At 41.4% G+C, this 26,034-nt stretch overlaps 1 protein-coding gene across 1 annotated transcript; it reads right to left on the reverse strand.

Moving 5' to 3' along the window:
* Positions 1-15,138: 15,138 nt before the first annotated feature.
* On the reverse strand, positions 15,139-23,540 carry gpbar1.S (G protein-coupled bile acid receptor 1 S homeolog). The gene is made up of 2 exons (NM_001094449.1): positions 23,393-23,540; positions 15,139-16,827 (listed from the first exon to the last, which is right to left on the reverse strand). The coding sequence occupies exon 2, from the start codon at positions 16,733-16,735 to the stop codon at positions 15,734-15,736; it is 1,002 nt and encodes a 333-aa protein (NP_001087918.2). The 5' UTR covers positions 16,736-16,827; positions 23,393-23,540; the 3' UTR covers positions 15,139-15,733.
* Positions 23,541-26,034: the final 2,494 nt, after the last annotated feature.

The following is a 26,034-nucleotide window of genomic DNA, read 5'->3' on the forward strand; positions in this document are numbered from 1 at the left end:
ATGAACTTAATTGCGTTGCCCCAAAGGGCTTGAATAGTTCTCTAGCTTTGAATTGTTTTTTGTAAGCACATCTGTCCCATATGAGTCGTATAAGATTTAAAAGGATTACGAACAGATAATGGTATCCATATAGTAACTCTTTCTTCGTTTTGTATTAATCTGTAATATATGGTATGTGGCCTAAAATATTGATGCCTAGCTGTGGTTTAGGTGTTTTTATCAGTATATCCTGAAGGGCTGATCAGTAGATGTACTTTAGTCATTAATATGAGTTTACTCTACAGCCTGAGGATTACGGTTTGTTTACTGTATTGGATATATCTTTAATGGCAATTTGCCTGTTTTCAAGATTTTTATTATATACTACACATTGCACAGTATATGAAAGTTTGAGATATAATAGTACTACTCTTTCGCAACATAATTGTCACACATTGCACAGTAGATAAGATTTGAGACAGAGTAGCATTTTTTGTAATAAATAAATTGTACACATAAATTGTTTTTAATATTTTTTATTACAAATATTTATCACATGATTTATACTGTGGGATTCATGGTCACGTTTATTGAAATTTTGACACTTTACACACACCTCTTATGAGGCTTTTTACGATGCTGATGTCACTCCCTGTTCTTTCACCTTTGGTTTTATGGGTATTTAAATGAATTTGGGGTTAAACATGGTTGCCTTGAGAAAGGTCCCTGTGTGGACCGAAACGTCACGTCGGCTTTCATGTGATTTCACAATACAGATTTGAGTATATCACAAGAGATCTCAGTGTTGCTGGTCTTCTTTTTGCTTATATATATATATATATATATATATATATATATATATATATATATATATATATATATATATATATATTTGTAGATATAGATATATATAGATATATATATGTAGATATATATAAAATATATATCAAACAGTGGATCCCACAGAAGATGTAGGGAGTTGTTGCTAAGATGTAGGGGTCAACAAATTGCTTTCACAACTATGGGCTGTTGGGCTTAAAGGAACAGTAACACCAACAATTCAAAGCGTTTTAAAGAAATCACAATATAATGCAGTGTTGCCCTGCACTGGTAAACTGGTGTGTTTGCTTCAGAAACACAAGTATAGTTTATATAAACAATCTGCTGTGTAGCTATGGGGCAGTCATTCAAGCATAGGATACATAGTAAATAACAGTTAAGTTCTGATGAATCCCATTGTATAGTTCAGAGATTATCTGTTATCTGTTGTGTATCCTGTGCCTTTTTTCCTTTTCAGATTTGAATGGCTGCCCCCATGGCTACACAGCAGCTTGTATATATAAACAATTGTAAAGTTTCTGAAGTAAACGCACTGGATTTACCAGTGCAGCACTGTTAAGTTATAGTTTCATAAGTTTGACATTTTCATTGTTTGGTGTTACTGTCCTTTACTAAAGTCATTTGCACATGGATAGGAAACTGGCTACAGGATCGGGTACAGAGGGTGGTTGTTAATGGTACATTCTCTACTTGGAATAAGGTTCTTAGTGGGGTCCCCCAGGGCTCAGTATTGGGTCCACTTTTATTTAACTTGTTCTTTAATGACTTAGGGAAGGGTGTTGTAAGTAATGTATCAGTGTTTGCAGATGACACAAAACTATCCAGCCCAATTAATTCCATCCAGGATGTGGCATCCTTGCAACAGGATCTTGACAAACTGGCAATCTGGGCAGCTAAGTGGCAGATTAGAGTCAATGTTGATAAAGTCATGCACCTGGGATGTAAAAATATCCAAGCCACTTATACACTTTATGGGATTGCACTAGGCAAATCCATAATGGGAAAGCACCTTGGAGTCCTTATAGATAATAAACTTGGCTGTAGCAAGCAATGCCAGTCAGCAGCATCAAGGGCAAATAAGGTCTTGAGCTGTATTAAAAGGGGCATTGATTCAAGGGGAGGAGGGAGTCATTCTTCCACTTTATAGCACTGGTATCTGGGGATCATATAATAATCTCTCTAATGCTTTATTTACCAGTAGGTCCTCCCAACTGACACAAGGTCAGCTAAGGTGAGAGCTGTGAAGATGTGGAATTCTCTCCCTGAAACAGTAGTAGAGGCTGATACATTAGATAGCTTTAAGAAGGGGTTGGATGACCTTCTAGCTAGATTTATGGAAAATAGCTCATAGTACAAGTTGATCCAGGGACTAGTAATATTGCCATCTTGGAGTCCCCCCCCATGAGGCAAACTGGAGAGGCATCAGAAGGGTTTAAATTTTTGACTTCCTCTGGATCAAATAGTAGTTAGGCAGGTTATATATATATATATATATATATATATATATATATATATATATATATATATATATATATATATATATATATATATATATATATATATATATATATATATATATATATATATATATATATATATATATATATATATATATATATTTTAAAGGTTGAAGTTGATGGCTGCATGTCTTTTCTCAACTTAAATTACTATGTTACTATGTATTGGACCATAATTAAGCTGAAGCATTACAGCAAGTCTAACACTTAAAGGGTGGTTATAGAACGACCAATTCTAAGCGACTTTTCATTATTTATTTTTTATAGTTTTATAATTATTTGTCTTTTCCTTCTGATTCTTTGCAGCTTTCAAATGGGCGTTGCTGTCCCCATCTAGAAAAACAAATGATCTGTAAAGCTACAAATGTATTGTTATTGCTACTTTTTGTTGCTGATCCTTCTATTCAGACTCTCTCCTTTTCATATTCCAGTCTCTTATTTAAATCAATGCATGGTTGCTGCTAGGGTAATTTGGGCCCTAGTTAACAGATTGCTTAAAATGCATATTGAAGAGCTGTTGAATAAAAAGCTAAATAACTCAACAGCTTTCAATAATAAAAAATTAAAACCAATTGCAAATTATCTCAGAATATCATCACTCTCTACATTATACTAAAAGTTATCTCAAAGGTGAACAACCCCTTTAAACCTCTAATTGCACGGCTATAACAGCACAGAGGTAGGTCCAAAATGCATATTATTTACTATAGGGTGTTTACAGGTTCTAATATATTGTAGGACCAGTACAACATAATTATATTACCAAAGGACTAATGTTAACCAGGAGTAGGGCTTAGGCTGTGCATCCAGAAGCATCTGGATTTACTGATGTGTGTCACAAGGAATAACCATGCAAACACTGATAGGAATATCTACAGGCTGACCAACAGAAGGCTGCAGGCTGAGTTATACAGGGACCTCTGAGTATAGCTGATGTATTATAAGGGGTTAATGTAACCCCTGCTGTAAATTATAAGGATATTAGAAGCAGGGTCGGACTGGGGGGCCCACCGGTGCTGCTGTCTCAGGGGCCTCCCTCCGGGCTACCTGACCCTGCCGGAAACCCCTTCAGCCCCCCACTGCAGCGAACCTATTTTTTATGCCATGACCAGGGCCGGGGAAGGAGGTCAGGGGCAGGCCCACCAGGTTTTCTCTTTTTGTCCCACCGGCCCAGTCCGACCTTGATTAGAAGTCACTGACCATATAAAGGCCCACGGCTGCAGGCTGAGTTATACAGGGAATTCTGAGTATCAGTTATGTATTATAAGGGATAATGTACACACATTTAAGGATATTAGAAGTCATTAGAAGTGTATTTATTGTTTTTTTTTATGCCAGAAGTGTATTTATTGTTTGTTATGACAGAGGATACAGCTATGTGCTATGTGTTGCAATGTTCCTATCCCCACACAGCACCATGAAAGACTCATGACAGCTCAAAACAAGCCACAGAACAATTGACAGAAGCTGCTAGGGGAAAGCAGATGTGTATTGTCAGGAAAGCAGGATATGAGCAAAGCCGTGAGAATGGGATTGGGCACCGCATTTACAGGAAGGATTTTATCTTCCCATCTCCAACCTCATATTCCCATTGACTATCTGATTTTACGAGGAGAGATCCCTTATAATACAAATACACAAATAACAATTTTGTTGAAATATTGAAAATATCCATGAAATCACATCTGCTTTTGTTGCTTTGAGATGAGAAATGTTGATTTCAATGAATATGACACAAGAACCATAGCTTCTATAATGTTCCCAGGGGTAATCTGTTCTTATGTCATAGTATGGGGGCCTATGGCATATTTAGGAATATTGATATATTTTTGCATGGAGTATGGTACCCCCATGGGTGACTGATAAAAACATTCAAACGTTATTGGGTGGTGAGTTGATCAAAAGTTTTTCCATATGTATTATTTTTGTAACAGGACAAAGGTTAGAACTGTCTATGTACCCTACTCACAGTGCCACCATGCCATTGCCCCCCCCTGTCTGACTGTGTAACCTCATTTAGTGGGTGCAGATTATCTGACACAGGAAGGGGGGAGAGACAAGTAGTTGGTTTAATGAAAGAGAGTAAAGGTTCCCTGGGCTCTAAATGTTTGGTGAATGTTTATAGAGAAAGAAAATGATAAATAGAGAATACTATCCCTTTAAAGGCAGACCTAACAGGGCTCCTAGGAGGTAAGGAGATAGGGGAGATTCTGGCCCCTCAGCTGCCCTGAGAAGACTCCTGTGAAGCTGCCCCCAACCCCTGGTTCATACCTTATCTTGCATTGGAGTGGGTCCTAGAGGAGGCGCAACTGAGACAATTTTCTGATTTTAAAACAGGAAATTCTGCTCGTAAAACTATCAGGAGCAGCTTTTTGTCACCCCTAGTAACTTGTGATGTAATGCCGCCTGAGGCAAGGTTCTCATCTGTGAGGAGACCATCCCAGTACCCATTCCATCTGGCAGTAAATGAAGCTTTTCTTCCACTTTCTACCTTTTTTGCAGCAAGAAAGACCTTTGGCTCTTCGTTATCTGATGGAGAGCAATTTCTCATACAGACAAACAAGCAGAGATGTTTACAGTAGATAAGGGCTGGTTCCCCCCCATTTCATCCCCGTGCTAAGTAAATGTCCATTAGCTCCAGCTTCCTGCACCGTGAAATCTTCCTCCGAGACAGGGATGTTCTCCCAGCATCCTCCAAAATATATAGAGAAGGAATGCTGTGGACACACAATACGTTATACCATCATACTGTACTGTCTAACAATACGGTACCTCTTACCCATATGCATAAATACAATTATACAGAGTAGGAATGTTCGGGCACACAATAAGCTTTATCCCCATACTGTACAGTGTAAGGGAAACAATATGTCATCTCCCTCGCTCAAACAGCCTCTCCGTGAGCAGTAGTTCAACACAGAGTTGACAATTGTGGAGGGTTTATAACCCTATGGCCACTGCTGCCAAACTCCACTTTATTTCAGGGGGGGTGACGTGTTTGTGCTTTATTGCAAAGCAGAAAAAGGGGAAGTTGAGAGACACAGTAAAAAAAATGTACAACCAAGAGAGACACAAATAGCAGTCTGACCTTCTGTTTGAACACGTTATTGGTTATAAAAAACATTTCATTGTGTATTATACACATGGAAGTTGTGAAGATTTCTAACACTGGCGATAGGTACCCAATGTTTCTAGTATTGGAGTAAATCTGATTATTAATTGAGGGAGAAAATTGTCTGAAAGAAATGCATTCCCTACGGCAAAAGGAAAATGTTGATTCCCTCCAGCAAAAGAAAAATGTTGGTCCCTTTCCACCCAATGCTATTCACTGGGCTGTAGCTATAGAGCAGTGATCCCCAACCAGTGGCTCCCACCCCTTGGATGTTGCTCCTACTGGCATCCAAGCAGGTGCTTATTTTTGAATTATTGGTTTTAGGGCAAGGTTTAGTTTTATAAAAATATGTGTATTGCCAAACAGAGCTTCCTGTTGGTTACAAGTTCACATACTGTAGAAGCTAACAATACCCTTATTTGGAAACCCCAGGAACTTTTTGCATGCTTATGTTGCTCTCCGACATTATTTTACACTTGAAGGTGGCTTATGGATAAAAAAAGTTTGGGGACCCCTGCTATAGAGGAACCAGAGGCAGAGGGGACAGACTGCTACAATGATCTTGCTTTGGGGCCCAATACATTCTAGTAACACCACTGGTCCTTCTTTGGATAAACATAAATATTTTCATTTTAAAGCTGAGTCTGGCACTGACACTGGTATTAAAGCACCAACACACAAGTAAAGGCAATGTCCTCAAATCCTGGCCTTTGTCTGGGATACAGAGAACAGACGGTGCCCTTGCAGAGCCAATTCTGTGCTAAGATCCCTTCACACCCCAGGGAGGGAAAAAAATACCAGGAAGGGACAATTTATAAACAATATGTCAGAATAATATAGAGTAGGATGTAAATGTTCATGTCTTACTGGCACAGAAAAAGAAGGGAGGGGCACACGCATGGACAAGAAAGATAATTTGTTTTAGGTTTATTAGAAACATAATTCTAATAAAGCATATAATGCAATTTATATTCTTATAGTCTGTGTTTAGTTATGTCATATGAAGTAATGTACCCTGTATTGTAAAATATACAGACATCACAAATCATCTTGGACTTTCCTTACCTGTATAACTAACTCAGCCTGCAACCTTGTGCCTTTATATGGTCACAGAGCCTCAGTGACTTATAATATCCTTATAATTTACAGTCAGGGGTGCAATATCCCTTCTAATACATTAATGATACTCAGAGATCCCTGTCCTATATATGTAAGCTCTGTTTAACCAGAATTCTGTCACAGTGGCACAGTTCCCATCTCATCCCCATTGTAAGCAACAATCCTGCCCTGCTTTATGGCCGAGATTCTAGCTATCTTTATAACAGAGAATTGTGTCACAGAGTCACCCATTAGCTACATTACTACATTAGATAATTAATTAGGAGACTGTTATAAGAAACTGACTAGACGTCCCAATAGCAGTTTTAAGGTATGAAAACTGGATTTTTGGTCAAAAAGGCATAAAATACAAATATGTGAGGATAGCGATGCCATTTTCAGCTCCTCTCTGATTATTTGGTCTCATAATAAAAAAAGAAATGGTAACCAGAGATCTGAGCTTGTTCCAGGAATTCTGTGGGCATTGACAAGAAGCAAATCCTGAACATGAGAGTTGAAGTGCGTGAACAAGAGAGCCCCTCGTCAAACACATTAATCTGTGCGGCTGTCACGGTGAGAAGCACTTTACTGGGAGCCATGTGTTTGCCAACATGATATTTATGGGCTGAGAGCAAGTGCCCCCCCATCTGCACACTCACATGTCAGACACAATAAAGTGTTTACACTCTAATGCAGGTAAGACTGCCATCTTTTCTGCAAAATAATTCCAGCCTTCTTATATTTTAATCTTGCTAATTCACTTTATTTTTTTTCCCAGCCAGGCCACTGGTCAACCCCACTGGCATGATGTAACACTGACAGACAAACCTTCTACAACACAAAAAGACAGGGGAACATAACAATTTTCTGTTTAAGAAAGGGGAATTAACAATTATCTGCTATTTCACATGTTTGGGGCTGTATTATTATAACAGCTATGTCAGAGAAAAAGGCTATGGAGATACTGTCTGGAAAGCCCTGCTTCAAACAGTATTTTTTTAGACTTTTTCAGTTGTGGGTGCACATCAGATGAGGTTTAAGTGGACCCCATTTCCTCCCCTGCACATGGGGGGGATGCACTGTATTCTATTGACTAGCCCACTTACTAGTTCAAGCTTCCTTACATTCCTTACAGTGGAATTGTATTTTTGACATATGACCCTCTATCAGTTATGAGGCCCCATACTACTAAGTTAGCAAAGGCCTCCACCCACCAGGGGGCCTTAAATATTAGCCAAATTGTCACCTTGGATTCTGGTGTGGTGGACCCTGCTAAAAAGTAAAATAGGGCCCAAATGAGAAAAAAAACCCTAATGTGCATGGTCATGCTCCTGATCTGCCCTGATCACTTCCCATTTATGACAACTCCACTCATGGTCCAACTAAACCCCTTCCATTGTACACAAGTACACCGCTTTTTTGCAACCCATGAACCATACTTTTCCATCTTGGGGACCCTTTCTACCATGGGTCCCCTGACTGCAGTACCCCCCCCCCCCTTGATGGCAGCCCTGTATATGCCACTTTCCATTTAACTTGACCATCTTGCACCCATTTGATTTGAAAGGTGTGATTGGAGTGAGGACTGGAGCTTTGTAGGTCTCTGTACAATACAGGAGACAGAACAAATACGTCAATGCAGAGGATGCTGGAGTTAATATGTAATGGTGGGATCTAGAGGCTGAATTATATAGTGGGAAGAGAAAAGACAGAGATGGACATACAGTAATGGCTGCAAGCTTTGAAGAAAATTGCAAATGCTGATGTGTTGGTGGGCATGGGATGCAGAGGCTGATGTGTTGGAGCGAATGAGACACAGAGGTTGATGTGTTGGAGGAAATGGGATGCAAAGGCTGATGTATTGGTAGGAATGGGATGTTGAGGCTGGTGTATTGGTAGAAATGGGATGCATCATGCAGAGATAGGTTCCTCTTTGGAGCTAGTTAAAGTGCCACCTTCTTCTACTCAGACTGGTTCATGGTTTTGTCCTATATATAAAGTCAATGACATTCCAAAGTAGCATTCTCATGCACTAGGAACTATAACATTTCTGTTATTTTAGATCAGGGCCGTCCAACTGGCGGCCCGCGACCCCCCACTTTGTGTCCCGCCCCCACATGAAAGTCTACCTGCTGTGTCTGTTTACCATGTGTAAGATTTAAATGGTATCACTACCGAGATTAACTGGCCCCTGCATTGTTTAAACCTCAATTTGAGACTGTAATCCCCTGCATTGTTCACACTTGTAACACTTGTATTGTTAACATCATTAAAACCCTGTACTGTTCACACCTGAGACCCAGACTGAAACTGCCCACATTGTTCACCCTTATACAAAATGCTAATGGAGCACCAGCACTGTGTCACTGTATGTAGTACATATTGACTCCTGCTCTATTCTACCTAAACCTATTCTCTTTGGGTGTGCCATAGTCTGCCTGCCCTATGGTCTTTGGGTGTGCCATACTCTGCCTGTGTGTGCCATGCTCTGCCTGTGGAACATAAAACTGGTATTAGTTCTGGGGGTTTGTTAGGGGCCACTAAAGAGTTTAATCATGTGCTGGGGGCTGCTGCATTATCCACAGGGAAGGAGGAGGCATATGGAATTAAGGGTATGTCTTAATATGACTTACTAAACTTGTTTCACATATGAGTGATGAGTGGTGTGCTACCACCATTAATGTGGTCTTATGGTAACATGGGTGTGGTTTAAAGTGGGTGTGGTTTAAAAACAGGAAGTGGTCAACACTGGCTTGCATTATCGGCCCTCCACTATGTAGGCCAGAAAAATTCCGTCCCTCTCTACCACAGAAGATAGACAGCACTGGCTTAGATTATAGGGGAGAAGCTCTGGGTGATAGATATAATGAGGCAGTGACTGCAGCTTTGGCACCATGGGTTCATTTGGAAGCAAGATCTGCCACTGCTGCTAACCTCTCACTTTATGAATATATTGTATATAGACAGGAAGAAAGCAACAAAGCATCCCTTTGACCTCATATCAGCCTGTAATACCTTTATCTACAACATCAATTACATTGAGAGGCATTGTTCTCCAACTTCACTTTAACACCCCTGCCCTGGGGATTCATGTGAGTTGATGCAAATACTGATAGGTCTAAAGTTGTATCCCTTAAAGGAACAGTAACACCAAAAAATGTTTTTAAAGTGATTAACATATAATATACTGTTGGCAGCCATCAGGGGCGCTCCGCCAATGAGGCGAGCTGAGAAAACAGGCAACAGCGCCAGAGGGGTTTCCAGGGGCACCAAAAAGCCGCTCCCTGTACCTTTAAGAGCCGAATTTCCATTTATTATACCTGAAATTCGACCGTTCTATTGCGAGAGAGCGTAATTGCGCTCTCAGCACTAGTATTCCTGCCTCCCCTTCCAACAGGTAAGCCGGCAAGGGGGGCGCATTGCAGGAGGTGCCTCAGGCGGCTCCTTCGACAGAATCGGCGCTGGCAGCCATGCACTCTTAAAGTTATGTGTTTGCTTCAGAAAGACATCTATAGATTATATAAATAAGCTGCTGTGTAGCCATGGGGCTGCCATTCAAGCTGGAAAAAAAGGAGAAATGGCGCAGGTTACATAGCGCACACCAGATATGCCTTGTCCAATGCAATGGTGTTTTATCTGTTATTTGCTGTGTTACCTGTGCCTTTTCTTCCTTTTTCCAACTTGAACAGCTGCACCCATGGCTACACAGCAGCTTGTTTATATATACTATACTATAGTAGTCTTTGTGAAGCAAACACACTAGTTTTACCAGTGCAGCACAACAGTACATTATATTTCAATTACTTTGATACACTTTCAGTTTTTGATGCTACTGTTTCTTTAAAGGCATAACTATAGAGGACGCAGACCCTGGGCCCTGACGGCAGGAGCACTAGGAGTCTGTCACTCAAGCAGTGGGTGGGGCTAGAACACTCTGGGGTATATTCACTAAAGGGCAAATATTCGACCGTATCAGCTTTGCCCCCACGACGATCTCTTTCCCTAGCGCCTGTTAGTGAATAGGCGATGTCCCTGCGGATAGTAACGCTGGCGAATTGTTGCTGGCATTAGCAGCTTCGTTCTTTAGTGAATCTACCCCTCTGATGGCAGCTTCCTGGGAGGGGGGTCTTAACTCAAGGTGTATGGTAGTACCAGGAAAAGGGCGGGGGGGAGTAAAATTGACTAGAATATTACTTATTAAATGATTTCAGTCGCCTAAGAACTATAAAAGGGACCCACTTATTTGCATTTGATTACTGAAAGTCTTCTCTGGATTAAAGTAAATTTCAGACCTCACAGTGAGTTAATTCAGTATAAGGAACCAAACACCCCGAGTGGCAGATACCACAGAAAGAGGGGAAGTGATAACGGAATTGACAGTGTTGCTGAAAGGCATGGTGCTGTTTATCAACAAGAAACATAATCACCATGAATAAGTCAGAGAAGTAGGGCCTGTGATAAAAATACATTTTTTTTCAGTCCTCTTTTGGCAATCAAACATAAAGCCTGGAAAATCCCCCCATGCAACTGATTGAACCCCACCCCACAATGAGACCAATTCTATAGTATGGGATTGGGAACCACTGATCTTCAGGAAAGTGATGGGAATACACTGGTGCCTTCTGCACATATGCCAGTTTTCATGTATATACTTGTGCCCAGCCCTGTGCAAGGGGCATCAGCAATTGGGGTTTGGCGAGGATATATAAGTACAGTGTCGGACTGGGACACCAGGGGCCCACCCAAAAACCTTAGACCAGGGGCCCACCCAAAAACCTTAAACCAGGGGCCACTCTCAGTACTATTATTCTTGATTTCCTCACTCAACCTTTATTCTCCTAGTCTCTTTTCTTTACATACTATAATCCATTATTCCATCTGTTTAGTCTGTTTTTCTCAAAGAAATAGGTAATGACCATGAAATAGGCCAAATGTTTAGCAGCATGGGGATCCACTGATACCTGAGCCCACCGGGACTTTTCCTGGTATCCCGGTGGGCCAGTCCGACACTGTATAAGTGTGTATAAGGGTATATGAGCATTGCAGGATCGGGTTCAGATGGGCTGACCTGCAAATCACTACACTTGTCCTATAGCAGATGTACCGTTCTGTGCTGCAAACCGCAACCAGTGCCAGTTTTCTAATCCATTGCAAGGTGCAGAGCACAGCCAGTACACCCCTTAGTGTTCTTGCACTTGCTTTCATGGGCCAAGGTAAATGTATATGTTCTACCAATCTCTGTGTGGTTTTCTTGGGCGCTCAGTTTTTACCCACACTCCAAGAATTTAGAAGGACCCTAGGGGCAGGGACTGATGGAAATTAATGATCAGTAATCTTTGCAAAGGGCTGTGGAATATGTTGCTACTACAGGTTTGGGATCAGTTATCTGGAAACCCCTTATCCAGAAAGCTCAGAATTATGGAAAGGCCATCTCCTATAGACTCCATTTTAAGCAAATAATTACATTATTTTCCATTTTCTCTGTAATAATAAAACAGTACCTTGTACTTGATCCCAATTAATATATAATAAAATCCTTATCAGAGTAGACTTAAGACATTGAGATCCAAATTATGGAAAGATCCTTTATCCAGAAAACCCCAGGTCCTAAACAGTTGCATATCCTCAGCAAAAAAACTCTTCAGAGGGGGCCGTGCAAAGCAATCCCTACCAGCCAACGTTTCACACACACACACCCCCATTCCCCCCAGCAAACTCTTCCGCTCACACAAGTCCTCCTCCCCCTCACAGGTATACATGTATAGTGTGGCTGAAAAGGGGAGGTTATATATATTTATAAAGGCAGCAGCCTACGGACAGGGCCCCTGCCCCCCCCCCCACGATCACAGTGTCTGCTTCCTCTATAGTTACGTCACTGTTCCACAGCACTCTGGATAACAGGTCCCATACATGTATTATAGTACATCTATTTTTTTTTAATAGAAAGGCAATCTGGCCCTTTAACCATAACAATACATTCCTGAAAGCTTTCTTATTTTTATATAATTATTAAGGGGAGATAAATGGATGGTTCTGAGTATAAACAGAGCACATTTTCCTTTGGCTCTAAAGATAAGAATTCTCCAGAAAAAGATTTGGCCAAAAAACAAAAATAAGCAAAAACATTTTTTTTAAAAAATGCATAATTTTGAGCTTCCCTGGATTCAGCGTCTCTAACTGCACAAGAGTGTCATAGGGTTCTATTTGAAATAATTGCATTATGTTTGGGATCCTTCTACCCCTATACACAGACTTAGAAGTCGTGGCACCTCACTGAGAATAAGAAATGCCTTATGAGATTTACTCATGAAATGAATGACTGATAGCACTGGTGTGAGCTCTTTTTGTCTCTTGTCTGCACCTATTGTGTTGTTATCTGTCTGTCACTCACCTGCCATTATGTTGGCTATACAGAAGTTTATACAGGGGAGAGGTTATATTGAGAAAGGGACTTTGTCCAGTACCCCCAGCCCAGAAGGACCCCATAAAGGAAATAATATCCAGACTCTCTCCTATTTATCCTCTATTGTGCAAATAAAGGGATCTCCGCCTAAAAACTGGTAGCTAGGGTCAGCCAGGCTAGCAGCCAACCTTGCAATACACAGGGTTTTTTATGTTTGCAAACAGGAAACACATTATTTAATTTCCCATGATTGGTTCAGATTCAAAACAGACATTTTATTATTATCCAAACTCCATAAATAGAATATAAAAGGAAATCCAGGACAGTGCTTATAAATAAATATCATGGCAGGTGCAATACATGTGGTGTGGCCAAGCCTGGCATGATAATACAACCAAACAAGTATTCCACATGCATCCTGGAATTAGTGCAACATTTATGGTACACACATTCTTTCATCTACAAAGTTTTTCATTACTGTTATGATATAAACATGCACCTAAGCTGTAGTCAGTGTTTAAAGGGAAACAAATCCCTGCTACCCATCTACATTTAGTCCCCTGCACAGGTCCCCCTTACTCTGTATCCCATTGGAAAATGAAGAGCAGCTCAGTGGGGTCACATTCAGTGCTGCTAATTGCCAAATGGGAGCATGTGCTTTGGAAGCTGACCTGGTCCTGGCAAGATGCTTCTAAATTGTTGATCACCACCAAGGAGCATGGACACTGTAAGTTATGCTGTCAAACATGGTGGCTGCCAACCCCATGCTTTGCATTACGACGCACCAGGTGTAAGTCATGTTCATTGTTGAAGGTCTCTAAAACATTTCAGAGTTCAGTAACAGGGACTGTATATAACATTAAACAATATTTCAACTGCATGTCATAAGGGGTTATTTACCTGGCAACTTGCAGCTGTGGGGCCCAATATGTGGGCAAAACTATCAGAATGGTGAGTACTCGCTTTTTGGAGCATATGTCAGCATTTGAACGTGCAGATTCCAAATCGGCTATAGCTAAACATGTGAGAAACACCAGAGCGCAGAATGTTTGACCTTTCAAATTATAAATAAACCCCCTAGAGATGTTAGAAAGGGGGACTTGGATCGCAAATTGCGAAGACTGGAGGCCTATTGGATATACCAACTGAAAACCATAGAGAATCATGGGGGCCTTAACAGAGAGTGGGAATTAACTTGTTTCTGCACTTAGTGCATTTCCTTTTTATGGTATTTGTGCCTACAGGTATACTAATGAAACTTTTAGAATTTTTATGTATTATTATTGGTTATAATTCAGTGTAGGCCGTTTGGACGTATAGCTAAAAAAATTCTGAAGCAAACCCACTTTATTATATGAGCAGGTCAGGGAGATATCTATTGTAATAAGTAGCATTTGATTTCACATATTTCATACTTTGGTTTTGATGAATGTTATTAAGAATGAATGTATGTGGGTTTAACTCATTTATATTTGTTATGTATATATTTTTTCTATTTGTTTTCCCTTTTCCTCTCCCTTTTCCCTTTCCACAGAGTTGCTTATACCTGGCCATCAGAGGGGATCTGTGATTCCAGGTGCTTCTAATTGGAGCCTTAATGTTACCTTGTGTAGGGTAAATGCTTCCCTCAGTGGGTTAAATGGTTTTAGTAGGTGGGGTTAAGGAGGCTTTACTAACGGTGTTGGGGGAGGGGTGTGTTCCCCATGCTTCTGAGGAAGTGGCAAGTCGCCACAAAACGCGTTAAGTGTTGGGGGTAATGTTATACCCATGTCACATGTTTCGATTTTAATGGATTTTCAATAAAACCTTTTAAGTTTTAATTTGTCCGGCCCCCGTGTGCTCCGTACCATTGTTGTACAATTACAGAAGTGAAACGGGTCAGGTTCGCCCATCACTAATCAGAATCTAATCAGTATTAATCCAGCCTCTATTAATATAGAGGCTGAAAACCAATGGTCACATTTATATGTACATCACATCATTCAGATATTTACAGTCAATATATACTGTATATATTCACTTAATTTCCCCCATATTTACATCATATTTTTGTGGCCCTACCTGTTTTCAATGTTCCCATATTATACATTAAAATATTGTCCCAATTAACCTTAAAAAAGGCAATTTGTTATCTATAAATGCTACTTTCATGAGAACTGAGTTGTTTAAAATAATAACCACATGCAAACTTCCCTTGGTCCTTTAATAAATAGGAATTTCCAATTAGTTAGCACTTCCACACAACACTTAGTAGCTTGGACTTGCAGAAACTGTCCTATAATGTAACATTAGAGCTGCACCGCTTAATCCTCGTCATGATAACAATCCCCCTCATAATGGAGGTTGAGTAATGAACAGATAAAGAGAAGTCTTTCAGGAGCTCGAAAGTTAATTGCAACTGTGTGTCTGGTTCATAATGAAGGGAATAATTTAGGACTGTCCTTGGCTGGGGCATGGCCCTACTTACTACCCAACCTGTTTCACTCCACTTGTTCTACAACCATCACAACTTCCATCAACCCTAACAGTCTTTTAATGGAGGGCTGCAGGATGGACAGCACTTATAAACCTGGAAAGATGGAGAGCACAATGGACTTTCTCCCTCAATATTGTATGGGCTCCCATAAAGGATGACTGCCCTAGTTGTACCTAATGGTACTGGGATGTTGGGCGGTATGGTTCTGCTATTATGAATCCAACGTGATCTATTTTCTTTTCTGGCTACCTCCATCCTCAGTCAGTAGAGATGCTTCAGAACCAAACAGTTATTTTAAGGTTTAGTTATTATTTCACATCAGTCAAACCATCCTGCAACTTCTCTTCCTTGCTAGTCATGTCATGGAGGTTGGAAAGGGTCTCTCTGCGCTTGCAGCAGTATCTGCTAAACAGGTTCCTCCACAGTTCTGTGTACTCCCGGTGGCAGAGACCCAAAATAATTGGAATGATGGCAGCACTACCACTGCCCACGCATGTTAGGGTGAGGATAATCCACCAGCTGAATTCATAATGAGCAATGGCCAGGACCGAGACCTGGAGGACTGCAATATAGGGTACCCAGCAGACCAAAAAAGTCAAAGACACTATAGCAATGCAGCGGGCATATCTCAGGTCCATCTGGTGCTCCAACTCGATGGCTGCCTTGCTCTGAACTGAGCGGTGAAGCTTCTTGATGTCCTTTAGTTGCTTCCTGGCCACAGATAGTACCTTGACTGTGATAAAGGCAATTGCCAAGATTGAGGGGATGACTACGCCATAGGTTTCCATGTAGATGTATGCATTTGTGAAGACATATTTATAAGAGCAATTGGAATCAATCTTCCAGTTGTTCCAACCCATCATAGGCAAGCAGGCAAAAAACAATGGCAAGGTCCACGCTATAACCAGGGCTAGTGGGACACAACGGTGCACCCAAATGCTGTGGTACCTCAAGGGATATATAATGCACAGGTATTTCTCATAATGAACCATTAGAAGGTTGGCCAAGAAGGACAAGAAAAAGAAATTGGGAGAGATATAGGAGATCATGCAGACATGATACCCAAACTTCTTGTCAAATCTCATGTGGGGTATGCAGGGAAGCGCCACTCCTGTAAGTAAATCTGCAAACAGCAAGCTAAGGAAGAAATAATTGGCTGTGTTGTGTATCTTCTTATTGAACACAATCCCAACAATAATGAAGAGGTTGGAAAAGATGATAAAGACAGAAAGGGGACTGGAGAGGAGGACAATAAGTTGTCGCTGTGCCTCTAAGTCATCAGCAGAGGAATTTTTGAGATGAAATTCCATATTTAGAGAATCAAATATGTCCTTGGTGGGGGCAATGCAACCATTCTCTTCACAAATGTAATAGGGTAAAACTTCAACTTTTCATGGGAACTCTGTTAGAAAAAAAAAAAGTTTGTGTCAACATATTGAGCATATTCTAAAACAGTTCTGCATCACAATTATATGGCTAAGAGTTAATGGGCCACAGAAAAATATTTTCAGGGACCCACAAACCCCAACATTGATGAAGATGATCTGTTTTCATACATATACAGAGCCTTATGTGTGAGGGCCCCATGCTGGTTGTGCTGGGTTATATGCCGACTGCATTCTGCAGTGTACACTTTGGAAAATATTGCCCTGCTCAACTGTCATATTTTGTGGTGCCTTTTTACTACATTCTGTCATTCACGGGAAGTTGTGGTGTTACTAAAATACAATCAAAATTCTAATTCAGGAAATTGTTTCACTTTTTAGTTTCACTTCACTTTTGTAAAAAAGGACCCATCAGGACTCATTAAGTTGAATGACTTTGACTAAACGGGAAACAAAACATCATTTGAGGGCTACAGATGGAATCAGGGAGAAAAAAAGTTAAATGCGCTTACACCAAGCTCTCCTGTAGACTCTTTCAACAGGAAACATCTGGTAAATTCCCATTAAAAATGGAATCTCATTTCTTAAAGGCGATAACTTTAAGTTAACTTTAAATTATTTGCCCCTTTTTTTTTTACTCTTTCCAGCTTTCAAACAGGGGTCACTGACTCCATCTAAAAAACAAATGCTCTGTAAGGCTACAAATGTATTGTTATTACTACTTTTTATTACTCATCTTTCTATTCATATTCCAGTCTCTTATTCAAATCAATGCTTGGTTGCTAGGGTAATTTACGGAAAGATTCATTTTCCGGAAAACCCCAGATCCTGAGCATTCTGGATGACAGGTGTGATGAATGATTGCAATATCTCTTCCCCACTGTAGGCACGTATCCCACTTTTTCACCTTATTAAATCCATAACCCACAGCTCAACACAAAGGACCTACACTAGACCCTAACCCGGAAAGCCTCCATATTTATAGGCCTGAGCAGGTGCAAATCTGTAATAAGGAGAGGCAGAATTGGGGCACTGTAAGGTCACCGGATGGGTGCATGGAAAAGTCAAGAAAAAGAGAAAAATATTTTAGTAATAATGAGATTTTCTTTTCTGTATCATTGGATGTGACCTCTTATATGTGCTATTTGCTCCAACTAGGATCCAGTGAAGACAATATTGCACTGCATGTCCCCCACATTCTGTAACCTGTGCCCCTATTCTGTATGACAAGCTGTGTGCTCTTTGTTTGTAGTTATACTCTACCAATTTTCAGCAGACTTACTTAAAGTGATACTGACACCAGATACCAGAAAATAACCTTATCAATTATAACATTATCTTTGAATGCTATTTATAATGTTGTCATAAAAGTATTTGCCTGATGCTTTAAACCTTTCTTACTCCCATGTTCTTCTACTAGGGGGCTGCCATATTTGTGCAGCAGTAGCCCTTTAGCATTAGAAACTGTAACTGACAGAATGAGATGGGACAGTCAGGTTGGCAAAAGTCAGGTTTAGGAACTTCATGTAATAATTGCTTACAAAAGCAGAACTATCAGCAAAAACTATGAACGTGACCTATATGTTACTTTTAATGCAGATTAATATTTTGAAAAGAACATTTTTAGTGTCAGTATCACTTTAAGGCATAATGGCCCCTTTAAAAGTATATTGTATGAATCTTTTCCTGCACGTGCACAGCTCATAGGAATCTATAGCAACCAAGGCTTTATGGTCAGGGATGGGATTGTGGCTATAAAAATCCTACCAAATTCCCTCGTCTTGTCGGGGGCGCTGATGCCAAGTTGCGTAAACATCCGCAGAGAGAATTGGCTTTTTATAGCCACTTTTCTATAAAGCAGGATTCAATTATATCATTAAAGTCAGCAAACAGGCAGTAAGTGGAAAGTGCAATCCAGGAACACAGGAGACAGGAGTCACAATGTTTTATTTTGAATTACTTATATTAGATACAATGTCGCTTAGTGACGTCAGTTCCAGTATATTGTACTAGCCACAGGCAATCTTTTCAACTGAGGGGCTCAATTTGGATTATTTTGATGGGGCCCACTAGACGGGGTACTGCAGGCTGGCAGGTGGGTGAATAAATAGTGCTTGCCTCTCCATCTCCTCGTTCCTGGCCCCTAGCAATTCATGGCACACTTTGGCCCCGAAGCTTTTTATGACAGACACAGTTACAGTTCACACCCCAAGCCCCACACAGGCTTTACTATCAGTGATCACCCCAGCCTCTCATTAATAGGTGGATGTGGGTGCAATATACATGATGTAGGGAGTGATGTCACAATCTGTGATGAGCACCGTGTAGGAGCAACTAGTGCAAGAAAGTGTGTCACTGTACCAGGCCTTGTAGCCATGTGCCTAGGTTGGCCCTGATAGAGGCACAATGGCGCAGAGCATATGAAATATCTGATTAGTGCAACCAACTTCTAAAATGAACAGTAAGTATCAAGGACCTGGCTCCGGTGCCTGTAAAATGACTTAATTAAGCTATGTTTAATTGAGTAATCTCTTTTATATGTTTATCCTGAATATGTGTATATTGCTTATACTTGGGTTAACTGTCTTCATCTTCTTTTCCAACCTCTTCATTATTGTTGGGATTGAGTTCAATAAGAAGATACACAACACAGCCTATTATTTCTTCCTTAGCTTGATGTTTGCAGACTTACTTACAGGAGTGGCGCTTCACTGCATTCCCCACATGAGATTTAAACTACGTGTAGGCAAAAGAGGCACATGCCTAGGGCGCAGCAGCAGGGAGGCTCCAGCAGTGGCCATGCAAATATGGGTCACACAGTCCAAATAAACCTTATATAGTACCCCCATTGATACAAAGTAGCTTTAATATGCAGCATCAAACTGGCCCACAGGGATACTAGGAAGATGCAAATGTCATTGCTACTGAAAATGTTGCCTGTATGTTCTCAGCTGTTACATCGTTTCAAGAGTCATAAGCAGCCAGAGAATATAAACGGCAACAGACATACTGCTTTCATTTGCAATAAATAAACCACAACAGTGTTTGGGAAGTGATGCTATTTAATTGCTGCTTAATTAGCACTGCTGGGTTTAAAAAATGCCCAGAGTTAAAGGGAGGAGGCAGCAACACTATCTTAAAAATGATTTTTGGTGGTAAGTCTAAAAATACCAGTAGGTCTGTGTAACAGAACTCATAATTCAGTCGAGCCGTTACCCAAAAAGGAAATAAGCATTGTGGCTTGCAGATATCATCTTAATACAAGGGAACGCTTCATTATTCATGAGGATAAACCCAACAAATACAGCAAGGTTTACTGGTGCCCTATTTGTCTGTTCTCTGCCCAATCCTGCACCAATTAGCTGCTATCAATCTGACACAACTATAAAGGAAATGATATGAATGTTGCAAAATTAATGGAAGAAATTTCAACTACAAAGGGGTCGTTCTTGACCCAGGGGTGCTCAAGTGCTGTGAAAGGGCACATTCGAGGAGCATGTTTGCTTCCCTGCCTGCTGCTGAGTTCTGGGCAGTGCCAGGGGGCACAGCTGATATGGGCAGCACATTCTGCTATTCCATACATTGACTCCTATGTGCCTTCCTTGGACCACCTCTATTGGATACTGCGCTAACACAGCCAGTAAAGGATCCATAGGCTGTGCAAATAAATGTTTTTGCACTTTGCACACTCCATTCAGCTTCACATATGAGGCCTATAATATTTACATTTAAAATGTCTGCTTTTTTTTCACGTTCACTCAGGGCGCAGCTGTGTCTGTCAGTGCAGTTATATGGAGCTGCCAAAGAGAGTGGATCTGTATCTCTCCCCCTGCCTACAATATGCAGGCAGAGAAAATCTGAGCCAATGCCTAGACCACAGCCTAAATGCTGACTTTTATTCTCTGTATGTTTTATTATTGCTTGTCCTTTAAACTGAATAGCTTCAGAGTCAGCCCCAAACTTTGGATCTTATCCTGTATATATTCTGTAAGGATTGCTGTTCCTTTAATTAAAAACAGAATATTGTTTAGAACTAGGAAGGAAAGGGTAAATAATACCAATAACTGGGTTCCACACAATTTTTTGGTCTCCCTAATGATTCACTTTTTAGCCTGAATCGCAAGGTTTCTCAGCCTCCTCTAATTGAGGAACTAAACATTTTGCTGTTGTTGCAGTTATCTACATGTTACCTGAACAATATTTGTACACACTCCCTCCCATATATACAATATGACACCTCCTAATGAATGTAAACGTGCAGAGAAGAAACAGGGACATAATACAAGCTAAACAGTGCATGTATATAGGGTTTATCTCTCTGTTAATAGTATCAAGTGGAAATCTCCTTGGTTATATATACAGTATAAGGCATTTTAGGAAAATGCGTGGGACTGGTATGCGTGTCCATGTGTACAGAGTGTGAATATGACCCATAAAGTGGTGAATGTCCAAGTGCACAGAACATGCTGGTCTCCCAATAAAACACTAAAAGCTTGTGCTACATGGGGGAGTTGCCACTGAATGTTTTCTAGGGATGAGGTGTATCCATTTGTTATTCACGGTTGGCGCACTTTTAGCCAAGTTTATTCTCGTAGACGGCACAGTGTAATAGCCAGTAATAAAAGCAATGGTATGAGATAGTTTAGTGTTTTCCACCTTTCCTACTATCACCATCTTATTTTACAATCTCCATTTCACCCCACTATCTTGTCTTACTATCTCCATCTTGCCCTGCTGTATCTATCCTATCCTACTGTCTCTATCTTATCCTACTGTCTCCATTTTATTCAATAGTGTTCATATTACCCTATTGTCACCATCTTGTCTTACTGCCTCTATCTTGTCTCCATCTTGCCCTTCTGTTACCATCTTGTCTTACTTCCTCTATCTTGTCTCCATCTTGCCCTACTGTCGCCATCTTGTCTTACTGCCTCTATCTTGTCTCCATCTTGCCCTACTGTCGCCATCTTGTCTTACTGCCTCTATCTTGTCTCCATCTTGCCCTACAGTCACCATCTTTCTTACTGCCTCTATCTTGTCTCCATCTTGCCCTACGGCCACCATCTTGTCTTACTGCCTCTATCTTGTCTCCATCTTGTCCTACGGTCACCATCTTGTCTTACTGCCTCTATCTTGTCTCCATCTTACCCTACTGTCACCATCTTTCTCTTCAATTTCCATCTTGTCACTGCCACCATCTTGTCCTGTTGTCGCCATAGTGTCTTACTGTCTCCATCTTGTCCTATTATCTTCATCTTGCCCTTTGGTCTTCATCTTACACTGCTGAAACTGCCATACAACTTTCTGGCTGCTGCTCTGTGGGGTCTCTCATGTGTGAGGCCCAGGGTATTGTAGAATCCTGTATTCATGCCCAAATATAATCACAAAAACCCTTGGTCTACCTAAACATTTACATGCAATATGTATTTAGAAGAACTGTCCTTATCATAAGACGTAATAACAGTTAGGGTCGCTGGTACTGCATCCTGACAATAATATGTAGCTTAGTTTTCTTCCCAGGGGAAAAATACACAGTACTGAGATATTCTGTCCATTACTAGGAACTGCTGCTGCTGGGAGTGAAAGTAACTGACAGGACAAAATATTCCAGCAGACCTATAAAGTAAGCAGATTGATACATCATAAATGTATTCCTCTATCAGGGGGAACCAGCATGGCAGCTCCTATCACTGTAAATAAATACAATCATACATGCAAATAGGCAGAATGATTTATGCTGTTGCATTTCATTAAACTCTCTACAAAACAGCAACTGCAATTATTAATATCATTTGCTGAACTCAAGGCTCAGATTCTCACATTTCAAATGGTGTCCTAATGCCTAGGTACTACGCATAAGCTAACTGGCACTTTTGTTTGGTGCTTTTCACCCAAAAAATGATTTTGTCTAATGAAAGCAACTTCTCAAATAAACATTCATTACACAGTCTGTCTGTTAATATTCTTTGAACTGCTGGTTCTGATTCCACAAACAATGTTACAAAAGCTAGCTCAAAGAACTGGAAAACGTAAACAATTAAAAAAATATATATTTTTAAATGAATGTACAGAACAGGTATGGGATCTGTTATTTGGAAAACCGTTATCCAGAAAGTTCCAAACTACGGAATGGATGTCTCTCATACGCTCCGTTATAATCAAATAACCCAAATTTTAAAAAAAATATTTCTTTTTATATCTGTGATAATAAAACATTACCTTGTACTTGATTCAAATTAAGATTAATTAATCCTTATTGGAAGCAAAACCATCTTGGGTCAATTTAATGTTAACATGATTTTCTACTAGACTCAAGATATGAAGATCCAAATTACAGAAAGATCTGTTATCTGGAAAACCCCAGGTATCAAGCATTTTGGATAACCTGTTCCAATACATGTTTATTGGGAAGTTTTCAGCTGCAGTTTCCCTTTAATACACTCACCACAGTGTTCAGTCTGATTCTCAATTCGCCACACAGGATTGCCAAAGGACAAAGCAGTTTGGCTGGGTTTTAACCCTAGTAGAACTCTGTGCATTGATGGGTTTATCCCAATACTTAAAGGTAAAGAAGTCAGTTACCTGCAGACTCTTGTATCCTCCAATCTTCAGATTCCCATCAGCTCCTGCCTACTGAGCTCCTTGCAGTCACTGCTTCTCAAGGCACATTCTTCCCCGTGTGAAGTCAGAACAGCCGATGCACTTAGTGATGTGACTTCTACAGTTTCAGTTACAGCAAGGGGAAGTGCTTCAGTGATCAGCCCTATCTCTCACTGTCACCCGGTCCCTCCCTCTCTTTCCAGGGTACACACTTATATATCTACAAACAGACACACCACATATGCAGTATATAAACATATACACACAGAGAACCATGTATACATACCAAGTAATCAAAGCAGTGAGAAGAAGCAAGTCTCTTTTTGGTTTCTTACTTCATTAAATTAATCTCTAATTGTTTTCGGATTTTCTGTTTAAGGGGGATCTAAAACCAAAGCAATGAATTGACTTGCTCGTACTTAAACGGCTTCTTTAAAGGGGAAGGAAATCTAGTCGGCGCAAAGCCCCCACCCCCCTTCCCGTTTGTTGCCCACCCTCCCTCCTCCCCCCTGGCCTACCTGTCCCGCTGGGCAAATGCGCCTAACTTGTTACTTACCCTTCTGCGCAGGTCCAGTCCAGGGAGTTCTCCGATGAAATCTTCTTCCACACGATCTTCTTCCAGCTGTGAACGGCGTTTTAGCGCATGCGCAGTAGGATCATTTCGCCGGTACAGATCTACTGCGCAGGAAGAAGATCGCCTGGAAGAAGATGTCGTTGGTGAATTCCCTGGACTGGACCTGCGCAGAGGGTGGGCAACAAACGGGAGGGGGGGTGGGGGGTTTGCGCCGACTAGGTTTCCTTCCCCTTTAAGCACTTTTGCGATTTGCCTTCATTTTCTGTATTTCTGTTATTAGTGATTTCTGAAACTGCCTGTTAGGGTTACTGACAGAAAGCCTGATTTTATCAGTCTGAAACTACAAATATCTCAGAAATCACTTAAAATAGATCTTTTATGAAAAATGCAAAATGCAGCACATTTACATCAGTTCATATTCTGTGCTGAGATCTACTTTAAAAAAAAAAAAAATAGCTGGAAACCAAAAATTGTAGGGATAAAAAGAGCCCTGCGCGGGTCCATTTTTTGGAACCCATACCCGCAACCTGCAATCCGCAACCCGGACCCGCAACCCGCATTCTTACCCAATTCGACCCGCTACCCGACCCGCAAGTACCTTATCCGCAAACCGGACCCGCGACCCGCTGACCATCAAGAATCAGGAAGTGCTGTCATTTAAAAACCAGAAGTGACATCATCGGAAGTAGGCGTGATCAGAAAAAAGGAGAAAAACAAAAAGTGTTGTCATTGTAAACTGGAAGTGACATCATCGAAAGTCAGCGTGATCAGAAAAAAGGAGTAAAAATCGCAGTCCGACCCACGACCCACATCTATACCCGCATCCAGAACTTCTACCCGCAACCCGCAGGGTACCGCAGGTTTTTGCGGGTAACCTGCGGATACCCGATCCGCTGCAGGACTCTAGAACAAGGTGAATAAAGTGCTGCAGATAAACAGCAGCCATTGTATCAACACTGAAGAAAACCCAGTAGAGTGTTGAAACTGACCAATGTAGCAGGGATAACTGCAGTAACGCCCCAGAATTTATATATACAATATTTGGTGGAAAACCCTCAATTTAAATAGCATGCCACCCTATGTCCCAATACCATTGTAACCTACGGAATTGTTTATTTTTATCCGGCCTGGCCGGTATAAATGATGGCTGATCCCAATGTAATTAATAGGGAAAAAAGTTAAATACATAGGAAGGCCGTAGTGATGTGCAGGCCCTGACTCGCACCCGACCCTAACCTGCCCTGCTACAACCCGCACACACCCGCGCTTCCAGGATGGTGGTGACTGCGCGAGGCGGGGATCCAGCTGAGGATGGTGGTGGTCTCTCAAAGCTGGCAGAGGATGGTGGTGGCTGCTCCAGGTGGATCTCAAGCCGAGAACGGTGGTAGCCGCACAAGGCGGGCTGAGGACAGTGGTTGCTGTTTGAGGCAGATCACCAGCTGAGGACGTCGGTGACCGCTCGAGGCTGGCTGAGGACTGAGGTGACTGCTCGAGGTGGGGATCCAGCTGAGGACAGCAGTGGCTGCTCGTGGCTGGCTTAGGACGGTGGTGACTGCTCGAGGCAGGGATATAGTTGAGGATGGAAGTTGCTGCTCGACGCCGGCTGAGGACAGTGGTGACTAGGGATGGGCGAATTTTTTCGCCTCCTTTCGCTGAAAAAATTACGCCCATAGACGCGCGTCAAAAAAAGTTGAGGACGGTGGTGGGTGCTCGAGGCTGGCTGAGGAGGGTGGTGGCTGTTCGAGGAGGGGATTCAGCCGAGGATGGCAGTGGCTGCTCGAGGCCGGCCATGGACTGAGGTGACTGCTCGAGGCAGGGATCCAGCTGAGGATGGAAGTTGCTGCTCGAGGCCGGCTGAGGAGGATGGAGACTGCTCGAGGCGAAGATTCAGCTGATGATGGTGGTGGCTGCTTGAGGCGGATCTGCAGCTGAGGGTGGCGGTGGTCGCTCGAGGCCGGCTGAAGACTGAGGTGACTGCTCAAGTCTGATCTCTAGCTGAGGACTGCAGCGGCAGCTCGAGGCCAGCAGAGGACACTGGTGACTGCTCGAG

The sequence above is a fragment of the Xenopus laevis genome, chromosome 9_10S, assembly GCF_017654675.1.
Source record: "Xenopus laevis strain J_2021 chromosome 9_10S, Xenopus_laevis_v10.1, whole genome shotgun sequence".
NCBI lineage: Eukaryota > Metazoa > Chordata > Amphibia > Anura > Pipidae > Xenopus > Xenopus laevis.